The 14,877-nt window shown below is 40.0% G+C and overlaps 1 protein-coding gene across 4 annotated transcripts in view; it reads left to right on the top strand.

Moving 5' to 3' along the window:
* Nucleotides 1–1,275: 1,275 nt before the first annotated feature.
* Nucleotides 1,276–14,877, top strand: part of GABRB1 (gamma-aminobutyric acid (GABA) A receptor, beta 1) — a 790,923-nt gene continuing 777,321 nt past the window's right edge. For 2 of the 4 annotated variants that reach the window (XM_006872680.1, XM_006872678.1), the window contains exons 1-3: nucleotides 1,606–1,685; nucleotides 1,865–1,956; nucleotides 2,372–2,439. In XM_006872680.1, the coding sequence (XP_006872742.1) occupies nucleotides 1,606–1,685; nucleotides 1,865–1,956; nucleotides 2,372–2,439 (240 nt within the window). Of the gene's footprint in view, nucleotides 1,686–1,864; nucleotides 1,957–2,371; nucleotides 2,440–14,877 lie in introns of all 4 variants that reach the window. The other 2 variants (XM_006872679.1, XM_006872681.1) reach the window with 2 other exon arrangements.

The following is a 14,877-nucleotide window of genomic DNA, read 5'->3' as shown; positions in this document are numbered from 1 at the left end:
TTGAGTATTTTTGTTTGAAGTCCAGCGTATTAACCCACAGTGCTACACCAGGACTGACTCCATAGTCAGCCAATAATAAATATTTGTTATTTTTATCACTTTTGCAACATCGGATTCAAACACATCAACAGTTGGGAGGACAGCACAGGACCAGGCAGTGCTTGCCACAAATTGGATGGCAAGTAACATCATTCTTATTTTTATAACATTATTCTTATTTCAATAATCTTATGATTAGTCTACCTGAATGTTCTGTCTAAAGCCTAAATCTGATGTTGACCACTTTTACTTAAAGCTTTCAGTCATTCCTAGAAGTCCAACTCTACATAGTAGAGTATGTAAATCTCTTTGTAATCTGTCCATGACTTCTCTTTAGTACCTTAATTACCCATCATTCCTACCTCCCTCACTTCATCATTTAATTAATCTTTTCTGGATGCAGTTACCCAAGTAGACTGTAAATTTAAAAGTCTCTAGAATTTGACACATGCTGGTCCCTCTTTCCTACCTCCTTTGGCAAAAAAGTTTCTGCTGTCTTAAGGTTTGCCTCTTCTGGAAACTGCCTCTACCTGTCCTTGGTAGAAATGTCAACCTTCCTGTTGCTGTATTAACTATCCAAAGTTACATGGAATTTACTAGGGTTTGTTTCCACCTCCTTGATGAGTCTGCTAATTTCTCCAGGTCAAGGAGTCTAAGTCTCATAATACTTAGAACATAGTAAAGATTTAAATACATGCTATTAAACAAATGAACAAACTGCTAGTCCAGAGACTACTCTTTGCATATGCTCAATATTATCAGTTGAATTGAAAGGGATGCATTTAACATAAGTGAAGCTTGCATTGGGGGGTCATAGCAAACAAGTGCCCACTCAAAGCTGCTGCTTCATCACTTGCTCCACTCACAGCAAAGAGGAAAGAAGAGGAGGAAAGGATGGTGGGGGAATGAGTGGACAAGTTGGCCTGCCCCTCCTCCTCCTTTTCCTGCAGAGAACAGTAAGCCAGATGTCCTAGACACCTCCCACGTGGACCTGATTCTTGGAGTTCCCAGATACGTCTTGGGTTTCCTCTGCCCCTTCCCATTTTCTTGTTAGGTTTTCATCAGTCCCCAGCTTCCTTCCCTACCCCCCACCCCACTGGCGATCAGAGAACCGCCCGCCTCCAGATTCCCTATTCTTAGGACCACCGTGACTGTCAACAAAAGATGCCAATAGCAGGCAGTCTTTGCCAGATCTTTGGGAACCGAGGTTTTTTGTGCCCCCCTCCCCGCCCCCCCAATCAGGTTGCGGGCAGAAAGGAAACGAACATAGCAACCTCCACCAAAAGGAAGCTCTGTCAGCACATGCACGTAGGGTCCCGTGCGTAGAAACAGCAGGTTGTCTCCGATCGCCTCGGGGACGTGGAGTGCGCCAAACAGGAACTTTGAAGGCATTGAAATCTGTTGCCTGTTTCACTAGGAATATTGTTTGCAAGGCACAAGGTGTCTTTTGGTAGTGATCACTCTGTGCGCATGCGCAGGTCCATTCGGGAATTACTGCCCTGCCGCCGACTAAGTTGCATTCCTTGAATCTTCGCAGAAAAGACAATTCTTTAATCAGAGTTAGTAATGTGGACAGTACAAAACCGAGAGAGTTTGGGGCTTCTCTCTTTCCCTGTGATGATTGCCATGGTCTGTTGTGCACACAGGTGAGCTTCTGATGCTGTTGTTGAATGTCTTTTTCTTTTCTTTTCCCCTTGGTGTGTTTATTTTGACATGCCTGCTGGGTCATGTATCTTGTTATTTGGGGGTAGGTGTGCTTGTCGGTTTTTGTGTCTTCTGGCAGTTTGTGCTGATTCTGAATCCAGTCCCTACTTCTTCCCTTCAGCTCCAATGAGCCCAGCAACATGTCATACGTGAAAGAGACAGTGGACAGATTGCTCAAAGGATATGACATTCGTTTGCGGCCGGACTTTGGAGGTAATGCTTCATCTGTTTTCAACCTGTAACCCATCTTTAGTTTTCCTTTTCTGTCAAAGATAAATGTCACACACACATAAACCCCCAAACGTGTCATTTTCCTAAACGTGCACTTCGCCCTGAACACTCACAGACACAGAGACACACATACATATGCACACTCACCCTGGACCCCCATCTGCAGGTGGATGAAGCCCCAGGCTGAACTGACCTCTCCTGGCCCGACACACCCTCTGCACAGTCACTGCATCACGCGAGTGTCTATACCTGTTTTCCCAAGCAGTCCCCTATAGGGTGGTGGGATGGGGAAAGAGAGGGCTTTCGGGATGGAGGGAGCGCGGGGAAACCCTCCGCCCCTCCCCAGCCCACCACCACTCTGAGAATTTGTCCAAACGTGCTCCAACCTCCCCCGCAGGGCCCCCAGTGGACGTCGGGATGCGGATCGATGTTGCCAGTATAGACATGGTCTCCGAAGTGAACATGGTGAGTGGCCTCGCCATGGGCCTGACGGTCGGGCTTACGCAGATGCGAAATGGACCCGTCCCCATGCCCTCTGCATTTCCTTGGCGGTCACACCTAGCCCCTGGTCCCGATGTCCCACTCCGCGCGCGATCCCCTCTCAAGAGCATACAACCATCGTTCCCCCCCCACCCCCCTCCGTTTGTATTTTCGACACACACTGGCTACTGCGGTGTTCCGGAGGAAACGTGCTCCACACTATTTTGGGAAGAACCGTGACTGTTGCGCTGGCTGATGGGGTGGGGCGGAGACTGAGCGCTACTTTAGCCGGGTTTCCTATTGTGTTCAGAGGAGGAGGGCACCACCTGCCGGCGGTCAGGCGGCCTGCCTTGGGGTCCCCGGACAGTGGTCCGTAGCCGCCTCCTTCCTAGGCACTGCCCAGGGTACAACGGCGGACTGACGGACCCAGTCCCCGCCACCAAGCACACAGTGGGGTATCAGACTCTAGTTCTGGCTGGAGGAACAGACTTAGAACCGTGTTTTCTTGCTAATACAGAGTGCTCAAGCTGTTTCTGGAAAGACTTGGATTGCTCCCTGTAGGGGGTCGATGGATTTGTCTCACTGCATTTGCAAGTTTGCGTAGAAACACAATGGGTCGGAAAATTGCTTTGCTTTGATCTAGAAACCTAAGAATGCCAAAAGAGCATGATGATTAAGGGAACCCTGGAAGGGAGAGGTGCGATAGTACTATAGCGCAATCTTTACATTTCAAAGAGGTCAGCAGTCTTTTTACGTGTTTTCTTTACGTGTTTTCAGAAAACCCCTTTTCTGAAGGTTTTGCAAAATGGATTGAAATATTAGCTGGGGGTTTGTCTATTGGTTGTTTCTAACCAGCGTGGGTAGTAGTTCTCCAGTTGTCACAGTTTCTAACTGTTGCTTCTTGTAAGGCAGAGGGGAAAAAGCCTGTTGCTTTTCTAGAATCAGCCACCCAGGGACCAGCTAGATCTATGTGCGCAAAAAGGCCATTTTTATTCCACTTGAGAAAAAATATTGTGGCAGCAGAAATTTAGACATCCTGAATAATTTAAAGATGAAAACCTTTTCAGACTTTATCATTATAGATACAAAGGCTACTGGACTTATTTATTTATTTATTTTAATTTCATTCTTAGCTTATCGTTTTGTTCAAGACTTTTTAAAATTATTTTTTAATGTTATCTTAGGGAAGAATATACTCATAACTTATTGACTATGATTACAATAAAAATTATGACTATTAAATAATTGTACTGTATGGCTCTAACTTCTCCTGCTTAATATATTAGCTTATTTAAATTGCTATTTAAAAATAAGAGCTCTGATTATTATACTGCAGGAAAAAAAAACGAATAAAAATTTATAATGCACAGTGAATTCTTTCTGAGTTGGAAAGGATTTTTAACAAACTGACTTCGTATATTCTGTCCATGTATGTGTTAATACCAAGTAGCAAAGCAAAGCACACTATTTACAAATACTCTGGGGAATGTAATACCATATGCATATGTACAAAGCATCCCCAAGCCAACATTTTACAACTGCACAAATTAGACAATGAATTAAATTGACCAGTTGTTTGCTTTATGTAGATAAATTGTACTATTTTCTTTTTCAGTAATTTATCTTGACACTTTGTAAAATCCCATATAGATAATATTTAAAATAGGATGAAATCTAGAAAGTTCCAAAGACCAACTGGGCCTTTGGCAGTACGCTACTCTACAGGTATCATGTTTTTCAGAATTTTTACAGATATAATGCTATTGGTTATATGTTCCATATGGCTGTTTTGTTTTTAAATAAGGAAGTTGCTGATAACTGAAACAGCAACAAACTCTACATAATTAGTTATTAAACTGAATTCATAAATAACCTCAGACAAAGAGGATTTAATTAATTGAAATACCTGTCAAGACAATGAATACTGACTGAATAAATGGTGGTGGTGGTGGTGGTGGTTATGTACCATGGAATCGGTTCTAACTCATAGTGACCCTGTACAGGGTTTCTGAGGCTGTACAGGAGCAGAAAGCTTCATCTTTCTTCCATTGAACAACTGGTAGTTTTGTACTGCTGGCTCTGAGGTTCACAGCCCGATTCATAACCACTACGCTACCAGAGTTTCTTACAGTGTGTTTACTCACTGTACCTTGTATATACATTTAATGTAAAAGCAAGACAAAGCACTCATCCTACAACAACAACAAAACACTTTCAAAAACATATATATTTTTAAAATGTGGTTGTTGTTATTAGGTGTCAAGGAGTTGGTTACGACTCATAGTGACCCTATGCATAATAGACTGAAACACTGCCAGATTCTGCACGATCCTTAAAATTGTTTGCCAAGCTCAAGGCTCATATTGTTGTTGCCACTGTGCAAATCCATCTCGTTGGAGGTGTTCCTCTCTTTTGCTGACCCTCCGCTTACCAAACATGATGTCCTTCTCTAGGACTGGCTCTGGTCCATCCTGATAACATTTTTTAGAAAACAGTTTAACAAAATGCTCACCAGCTTTTCCTTAATATTAAAAACAGGATGGAAAAATGGCAACCATTGAAAATAGAAAAATAATAAACCCTGATTTACTTAACTCCTCCTAGTTTCCCTTTTAATGAGAACTAAGGAGCACCGGTAGCGTAGTGATTACGAATCAGGCTGCGAACCTTAAGGTCAGCGGTTCGAAACTACCAGCTGCTCCGTGGGAGAAAGATGAGGCTTTCTACTCCCGTAAAGATTTACACCCTCGGAAACCCTGTACAGCGTCGGAACCGACTCGAAGGCACTTAACAACAACAACAACAACAACAACAACAGGACTCTGGAGTCCTGGTGTGGCGCTGTGGGTTAATGAGCCATTTGAACTGCAAGGTCGGAGGTTCAAGCTCACCAGCTGCTCCTCGGAAATCCTATATAGGGTCGCTATGGGTCGGGACCAACTCGACAGCACTTCACAACAACAACAACCAGGACTCCTGGTGGGGTGCTGTAGGATATGCACTAGACTGCTAACCCAAAGGTCAGCAGTTTTAACCCCACCAGTCACTCCTCAAAAAACCTATGCAGGGTCACTATGAGTCAGAACTGACTTGCCAGCATTTAGCAACACCACCAAGACCCATGGTTTATTTTCTCATCTTTCATCAATGAGAAAGCATTGAAATAAATGGATTGGAAGTAAGCTCAAGAAAAATAGAAATCTAAAGAAGATTGAGATGGGAGGGTCTGTGTAAACACAGCCGAGTAGGTAAGTGAGGATGAGAGTTCTGGTGTGGTGCCGTAGAATAAGCACTAGACCGCAGGTCAGTGAAACTGACTCTCGCAATACTTGACAACAGCAGCAAGTGAAAAATGTCTGTACTTTGCGTTTATTTTTGATTAATATAAGTAGAATTGAAAACTCTATGGGAAACAATACCTGTTGCTTTTGATATTACTCATGTTCCAGTGTCCTAGACAGTGCTTTTTGAGATCTTTTATAGCCAATTTTCACCAAAAAATAAGAAGGGACAAAGCATATAATAGTTTCGATTTTAAGAAAATTCAGACTAAAATATTAATTCATTACTAAAACACTACTTATTCATTGTTTATTACCATGATTGCTAATTGAAATGATTGAATGCCAAATTTATAGGTTTAAGAAATATATTCTATTAAGGTTGATTCATTTCCTATGCTATTCTAAGTAAAAAGATAATTTCACATTGGTTTGTCACATTGCCTGTTTTGAAGATCAATATGATATCATGAGTATTTTCTGATTCATGTCCTTCAAAACATCAAGTATTTTTTTGTCCAGTTAAGAGGAAACAAAAAGGAATCTTTATGGTGAAGAATCACTACAATCAAGGATTATTTTTCCCTAGCAGAGAATGCAAAATCTCGGAAGAAAAATCTTATGCAAAAAAAAAAAAAAAAGTAAATAAGGGGGCTTTGAAAGTTAATGAAAAAATACATATTTCCATGGAAATTGGAATCAAATTTTGAAGCCCCCTCAACTGTATTTGAGAGCAAGACTATTTTTTCTTTCAGGCAATGAATAATATTATTCTATCATTTCAGGCAATGATATTAAATTAGGAAGGGATTTTCTTTTACTGTCATAAACTGCATTATGTATGTGATAGTAACTTCATTATCATTATTTTAAACAATCATCTCTAAAATACTGTGATTTTTTACTTGATATTAAACCCTTCAAACATTCTCTTTTACTTTTTTTTTGCTAAACTCTATTTTTGTTGTTAAGTGCCATAGACTTGGTTCCAACTCATAGTGACCCTGTATAGGGTTTCTGAGGAGCCGCTGGTGAGTTTGAACCACCAACATTGTGGTTTAAATGGACTTTAAGGTCGAGTGCTTAACCTATGGCAGTACACCAGAACTCCATATACTCACCTATAAAACACACACTCACACATACACAAAAGTAAAAACCAAATAGACTGACTAATTATGAATAGGGCAATGGAGATAATACTAAAACAAAGCAGCCATAATTAGCAAAAACCCAAAGTCACTGCTGTTGCGTCAATTCTGAATCATAGCCACCCTCTAGGACAGAATAGAACTTTTGGTGGGGTACAGCAGGATAAGCATTGCACTGCTAACTTCAAGGTCCGCAGTTCAAACCCACCAGCTGCTCCTTGGAAACCCTACACAGGGTCATTATGAGTTGAAACCAATTCATGGCACTTAACAATAACAAAGGGTTTTGTTATTGTTGTTAAGTACCGTGGAGTAGGTTCCGACTCATAGTGACCCTGCACAGGGTTTCCGAGGCTGCAAATCTTTACGGGAGTAGAAAGTCGCATCTTTCTCCTGCGGAACAGCTGGTAGTTTAGAACTGCCGACCTTGAGGTTAACAGCCTGATTCGTAACCACTATGCTACCAGAGATCCTTTTAACAAAAGGTTTACAAGACTACAAATCTTTATGGAAGCAGACAGTCCTAGTTTTCTCCAATGTAGCGGGCAAAACCCCTAAAATGAACAAATATTATAAATAATGCCTAAAAGAAAAAATGTTAAATTACCAAATATCCACTTAAATTACACTATTATTGTTATTGATTCAATATTTGAGTCAGGCGATTTCTGGTACACGCCTCATTTATATTTACTTGCCACCACCAGCTGTTCCGCGGGAGAAAGATGAGACTTTCTGCTCCCGTAAAGATTTACAGCGTCGGAAACCCTGTTACAGGGTCTCTATGAGTCAGTTCCGACTCCATGGCACATAACCACCACCACCAATCACCTTGATAACTCACCTGCCCGAACTTCCGGCCAGTCCAGCCCCATTTCTCTAGGGTAGTGCTGCTTCTAAGACATACCTGAATTTTGCTAAGATGCAGATTCTGAATCGGATGCCTGAAATGGGGGTCTGACACACTGCATGTCTAACAAACTCCTGCTATGTTTGTGGCCTGATGCCATCTAGTTGACTTTTGACTGTCAGTATAAATGTAACAGAGAAGGTGCCCCATTGGGTTATCATCTTTATAGGAGGAGTTCTACAGGTCTTTTCCCCACAGAACAGCTGGGTGCCTGTACAAACTGCCAAGCTTTGGAGTAGCACTCAGTGCTTAAACATTGAGCAATCAAGGCTGGTGTTTTGACTACATTTTGAATAATAAGGTTGAAGAGTACATTATGCTAAAATTTATAAAGAAATAAACTTGTTTTTTCCACTTAAACTTCTGAAGGGAATGTATTATTTCAAGATTCAAAGTGAACTTACGAGTTAATTTCCATCTTATTATTCAACAGGTAGCTGAGCTCAAGAGAGAATATTAGTTCAGTAATTGATGATAAGAAATAAGATAAAGACAAGCACCTGAATAATGGAGCTTGGCTTAAACTGAGAAGCAGTCCTCTTAACTGTATCAATATTTACGAAGTAGTCAACCTTCAGTGATACCTATGGATAGATTACCAAGCACAGCAACCCCTACAATACTAACCTGCTGCTTTACAGAACGCCAATGACTTTTCTTCTTCAGAATAGAGAACACTGCACACTGCTTTTCCCCAACTGAGGAGCTAGCAATAGCTTTGTAAAATAGCCTAAACATACTACTGCTGCTGTCAGTAAATTCTCTGAAGTTATAATAGAATTTTCTTTGCAAACAGAACAAATAGGTCAGTCCCCTTTAAAGGCAAGAACAGATATCAGCAGTTAAATACAAATATAAATATAAATATATTTTTCTCCTGTATGAGCAAACTCACGGGTCTGACTTTTGCTAGCTGGGTTATGCATTATACCATCAGGAGTAGTCACAGGAAGAAGATCTTCCCTTTGACTGTTTGTTTGTAAATAACAGAAAGATGTTCTAAGCTATAAGGAAGTAAGCCTATTCAGATTTTTTAAGTTTGAATTTACATTTGAATGACTGCATTCTGAGGTTTACAGGGCAAGACTGGGTTTTGAAGTGTATAAAACAATGACAATAAATAATATTTATTGAAAAGTTATGTGTAAGGCAAGACTACCAGGTACTTTATATTGTTGTTGTTGTTAAGTGTTGTCAAGTTGATTCCAACCCATAGCGACCACCCTGCATAGGGTTTCCAAGGAACAACTGGTGAGCTTGAACCACTGACCTTGCAGTTCAAATGACTTTGCAGTTTGATGCATTAGCCCACAACACCACACCAGGACTCCATGGGTATTTTATATTAGTAACTCATTTAATCCTTGATCAAAAGCTGTACAATTATTATCCCCCCATGACACATGGAAAAACTATGGTTGATAGAGGGAGAAACTAAGAGTTAAAAAGGTTAAATAACTGGCTCCAGAGCTATACTACTAGTAATGGCAGAGCTAGGATTTGAAGTCTAGCAGTCTGATTTCAGGGCCTGGCTCCTAACCACTTGTTGTTAAGTGTCGTTGAGTTGGTTCTGACCCATAGCTTGCCTGTATAGGGTTTCTGAGGAGGGTCTGGTGAGCTTGAACCACCCACTTTGAGGTTCAAACAACTTTGTATTCCAGCGCATTAACCCGTAGCACCACTGTTGTTGTTGTTAGGTGCCATCTAGTTGGCACCGACTCATAGCGACCTTATGCACAGCAGAACGAAATAATGTCCGATCCTGGGTCAATCTCCCTACCACTGCCACACTTGAGTCCATCAATGCTGCCACCTGGCCAATCCATCTCTTTGGGGGTCTTCCTTTTTTCCTCTGATCCCCCATCTTACAAAACATGATATCCTCCTCCAGTGACTGTTTCCTCCTGACAATATATCCAAAGTATGAGAGACAAAGTTTGGCCATCTTGGCCTCTAAGGAGCACTCTGGCTGCACTTCTTCCAAAACAGATCGATTGGTTCTTTTGGCAGTCCATGGCACTTTCAGTATTCTCTTCCAACACCACAACTCAAAGGCATCAATTCTTCTATGGTCTTCCTTATTCACTATCCAACTTTTGCATGCATATGAGGTTAGCATCACTAGAGTAGCTAAAAAAATAAACTGTTCCTAGGATTTAGATTTGGGACTTGAACAAGCCATTTAACAGCTTGTTCTTAGGTTTCTTCTGTAAAATGAAGGCAAACATATGACTGCTAACCTGATATGCCACTATAGGCTAAGCACCAGAGTACAAGATTGGTTTGAACCACAAGGTGGGTGGTTCAAATTCACCAGCCACTCCTCGGAAACCCTATACAAGCATCATTTCAGTTCAAATATTCTAGTCTTGTTGTCATTCTTTAAAGATTATAGACTGTGTGTCAAAATCAAGACTCTTCCTCTCCTGCCCATCCCATTCAACCTATTAGATATGTCTATCAATAAGCATTTGTTGAGTTTCCACAGAGTGCAAACTGGTATTCTTTTGGGAATATTGCAGTAATGATGGTGTTCAATCTGGGGAAACTTGAATAATCATTTCAATTGGCCACAGCGTTGTCAGTCAACATTTTCCTCTTTAAACACATTCTCAAAGACAGCAACAAGAAGCGTAAGATGTTGATTCCGTAGTCTTCAAAATCACACTTGATTGATGCCTGGCTTATGTTGTATTGAACTCTGGGTACAAGATCAAATTCAAAGTATTTATATTTGATCCTTTTGATAGTATTCAAACTGGAAACGTTGTTTTGCTATTGCCAAACCAATAGATTTTTTCCCTCAGCATTTGAGATGAAGCAGAAAAACCCTCCCAACACAACTGTATATTTTCAATATTTGGGAGACCCTAATAGAGCCTGATGTGGCACTGAGTGTTAATGCACCAGACTGAAAAGCCGTTTGAACTGCAAGGTTGGCAGTTCAAGCTCACCAACTGCTCCTCGGAAACCCTAAACAGGGTCACTATGGGTTGGAATCAACTGAATGGCACTTAACAACAACAACAATAGAGCCTGGATAGTGCAGTAGGTTTAAGTGTTAGGTAGCTAACTGCAAGGTTGGTGGTTCAAACAGAAAAGCCACTCCATGGGATAAAAATAAGGCTTCTCCCATAAAGATTTACAGTCTCCAAAATTTCAAAGGAGCGATTCTACTCTGTTATATAGGGTTACTAAGGAGCTCTGGTAGCGTAGTGGTTACGAATCGGGCTGCAAGCCTTAAGGTCAGTGGTTCGAAACTACCAGCTGCTCCGCGGGAGAAAGATTAGGCTTTCTATTCCCGTAAAGATTTACACCCTCGGAAACCCTGTACAGGGTCGCTATGGGTCGGAACTGACTCGACAGCACTTAACAACAACAACAACATATAGGGTTACTATGTCTCTATTGAAGCCCTGGTGTGGTGTTGTGGGTTATTGCACTAGGCTACAAAATTGGTTTGAACTACAAGGTTGTGGTTCAAGCTCACCAGTTGCTCCTTGAAAACCGTCTACAGGGTCTCTATGGGTCAGAACCGACTCAATGGCACTTAACAACAACAATATGTTCTATGAGGCAGAACTGACTTGATGGCACTTCACAACAACAGCAACAATTTATGTTGTAATACATTTGATGTCAATGAGTTTGTTTGTTTGGTTAGCTTTGGGAGTTTCAAAGGGTTTATCTAATTTGACTGGCACCCATCCAATCAAGTGGGCTGGGTAAGATGTTCTCATCAGAATTATCAGTATCAACTCTCTAAGTTTTCTCTCTTGGCAGCATCCAAAAAGTGGCTTTTTTTTTTTTTTTTTTTTTAATTGTTGATTTATTTTGCCAAAGACTTTGCAAAAATTTATTTTTTTTTTTTTTTACAATAATTGCATTATTATGGAAAGTAAAACATTTCATAAGACAAATGAATGGTATTGAATGTTTCCAAGTGATTTGAGTTTCTGTAATGGGGTTTCAATGATATCCTTATACTTGAAAATACTAGAAAGATGAATCAGCATATACTTATAGTTGATGAAAGATTAGTATGTGATTTTTCCATAAATTATGAGAGTACTTTATTTACCTTGACGGAATCCTATTATTCATAGTACCAGGACTGAGTTTCTACATTGTAGAATACTTTTGTTTTCAGTGTATCATACATTTCATGAATCTCTTGCCTGCTATCTATTAAAAGGGAAGCAAGTTAATAGTCAATAGCCCTAAACGGTCAATTACTCAGTAGTGGGAAAGATACTCAAGAGAAGGTTTACAGTGAATTCATACACCAGTGAAGGTTTTGGGAAGAAACTGAACACAAGAAGAAATGTGAAGGTTATTTTTTTTCTCCAATGAGTTCAATCACCCCTTTTTAGAATTCTCATAGTCCTTGTTGATTTCCTGCCACCCATTCACTGAGGGCTCCCTATCTCCCTTCCCCCCACCTTCTCTGGCTATATAACCTGTTAACATATTATGAATTTAAGATGAAAAGTTATTTGCCAAGAAGACTCATTCAAGTATTCTAGTAAATAAAACAAACATGACTTCTACGCTTGTGGAGCTCAAATTTTTCGTAGAAAATTTATTTTAAATTTCTAGTCTTGAGTGAAAAACAAAACAAAATATCCTTGGGATGATTTTGAAACATTCATAGGTATTTTGGTCTTGGGATGCTTGGGTTCATCACATACAAATTGAGCACTTGGTCTTTTGTCAGGTCTTCCTGACATGTTGTTAAGTGTCATTGAGTCAAGTCGACTTTGATTCACAGCAACCCTGTATAGGGTTTCCGAGGACCAGCTGGTGAGCTTGAACCACCAACCCTGTGGTTCAAACCAACCTTGCAGTCCACCCCATTATAAATAAGCCATGTTCCATTCCTTCAAAGATTTTATAGTGTAGAAGAGAAGGTATGCATAAGCACTTACTTTAAAACAACGTGTTAGGTACTATGATAGAGACTTGCACGTACAGGGTCCTATGGGAGCAAAGAAGAGTGGTCTTTAAGGAACTGTGAGAGGTTAATGCCCAAAATGAATCTTAAAGAGAACTCTGTGCATAAGATTCAAGTGGATAGAAAGAATTTCCAAGTAAAAGGAAGGTCATAAGCATAGGCCTAAAAACAGAATGCAGTAATGTGGGAAGCACAGGTAAATCATTCTGGTGAGAATTTAAAGGACACAGATGCTTAAAAGTCAGGTGCAAAACCAGTGTCACCGAATGTTTTAACTTGTGTAATAAGAAGCCTCTTGTATATATGAAGGTAAACTAAAAACTATTGCTAAAAATAATCACAGAAATTTTTATCAAACAAAAATATCAAAATGGGAAATGATTGTTTCTTAATTTATCCTCCACCTAGGTTTATATACTTCTAAAAGTGATGTTTTTAATTCTAACATTTCCTCAAAGAATTTTGAACTCTTCAATTTATACCACATCAAAATGGCAGTCTTGGCATCTTTTCAATGATGTTTGAATTTAAGGAGTAAAAAGAAGCCTGAAAGAATACAATCAGGGCTGTAGGATGGTTGGGGAAAAGTGAATGAGCAGGTGTATTAACATAATGTAAAAAAAAAAAAGAAAAAAATCATTGACACAAACTTTTCTGGTCTCTTTTTCACCACTGAAGTTTTCTATTTTCCTAAAAATTATTTCTAATAAGCCTCTGTGATTGTCCTATGTTCTTTGAGATTACCCCTTGGGAGTCTCCCCCCCCCCACCCCCGCCCAAATATCCATAACTTTCTGAGTTGATCTCTCTACTTGAATTTAATGGTCCTAGCAGATCCCTGTGGAAGCTCCTGTTTTGATTGGAACATTTTTTTGGAAGGCACCCTAATGAGTCTAAGACAAATGTATTTCTGAGATAATTTGTCTATAGCCACCTCCTGATTGGAAAGGCATGTTTAACATCTCTTTGGGAATACACTTGTTAATGTATGAGCTGAAACCCTCTTAACAATAGTTTTTTACTTACCTTTATATGTACAGAGAAATGATGTTGGGAAATGCATGCTAAGGAAATTTATCTTAATCCTGAATTGCAGAAAATTTGCTATATGTTTCATCAGGAGGGTTTTGCATTTCAGATTGATCAGTTAGACAGCTACATAGAGGATCAAGTGGAGAAGGCTAAAACTGACGACAGTTTTCCCAGTTAGGAGGTTATGAGGATGCTTCAAAGTTTAAATGAGAGATGAATAATGCCTAAAATTAGGAAAATGGCAGTCAGGCTGGAGAAAGTAAGTCAAATATATTGAAGCAGAACTAAATTAGTCAGATTTAGTGACTGGATGGATGATAGGGGTAAGAAGGAAAAGGACCCCGAATTGACACATGTGGTACCATCAACCCAAGGATAGAACCCAGAAAAAGGAGCAACATACCATTTCATTCACTGCTGGAGTGGACATACTTTCAGAATGAAATGAATTGTTGTTGCTAGGCACTATCAAGTTGGCACACCAAACCATACCAACAAAGCCAAGCACCTTGGTCCAGCAACATCTTCATAATTGATATGTTTTAGTCCATTGCTGCTGTCATTTTGCCAATCCATCTTGTTGGAGGTTTTCTTTTTTGGGGGCTGACCCTCCACTTTATCAAGCATGTTGTCCTTCTCCAGGGACTGGTCTATCAGGCAACATTTTCTAAGAATGAAAAATAATGTCTTACCATTCTCGCTTCTAAAGAGCATCCTTGAGACAGATTTGTTTTAGTCCGTGGCACTTTCAACACCACAATTCAAGCATATCATTAACCAACATTCACACACATAGGTTATTGAAAATACCATGACTTCAGTCAGAAACTCTTTAGTCCTCAAATTGACATATTTGCTCTCTGAACACTTTAAATCGGTCTTTTGCATCAGATATGCCCAATGGAATACATTGTTTGATTTCTTGACTACTGCTTCCATGAGTGTTGATTGTGGATCCAGGTAAAATGATGTCTTTGAAACTTAAATTCTTTCTCCATTTATTATGTTATTTATTCATCCAGTTGTGAGGATTTTTTTTTTTTTTTTGAGATGCAATCTTGCAACCCATACTGAAGGAAGTAGTCTTTGATCTTCA

This window comes from Chrysochloris asiatica, unplaced genomic scaffold (genome assembly GCF_000296735.1).
Source record: "Chrysochloris asiatica unplaced genomic scaffold, ChrAsi1.0 scaffold00209, whole genome shotgun sequence".
Classification (NCBI taxonomy): Eukaryota; Metazoa; Chordata; class Mammalia; order Afrosoricida; family Chrysochloridae; genus Chrysochloris; species Chrysochloris asiatica.
The sequence above is the reverse complement of the archived record's forward strand: the minus strand, read 5'-3'. Positions and strand labels throughout refer to the sequence as shown.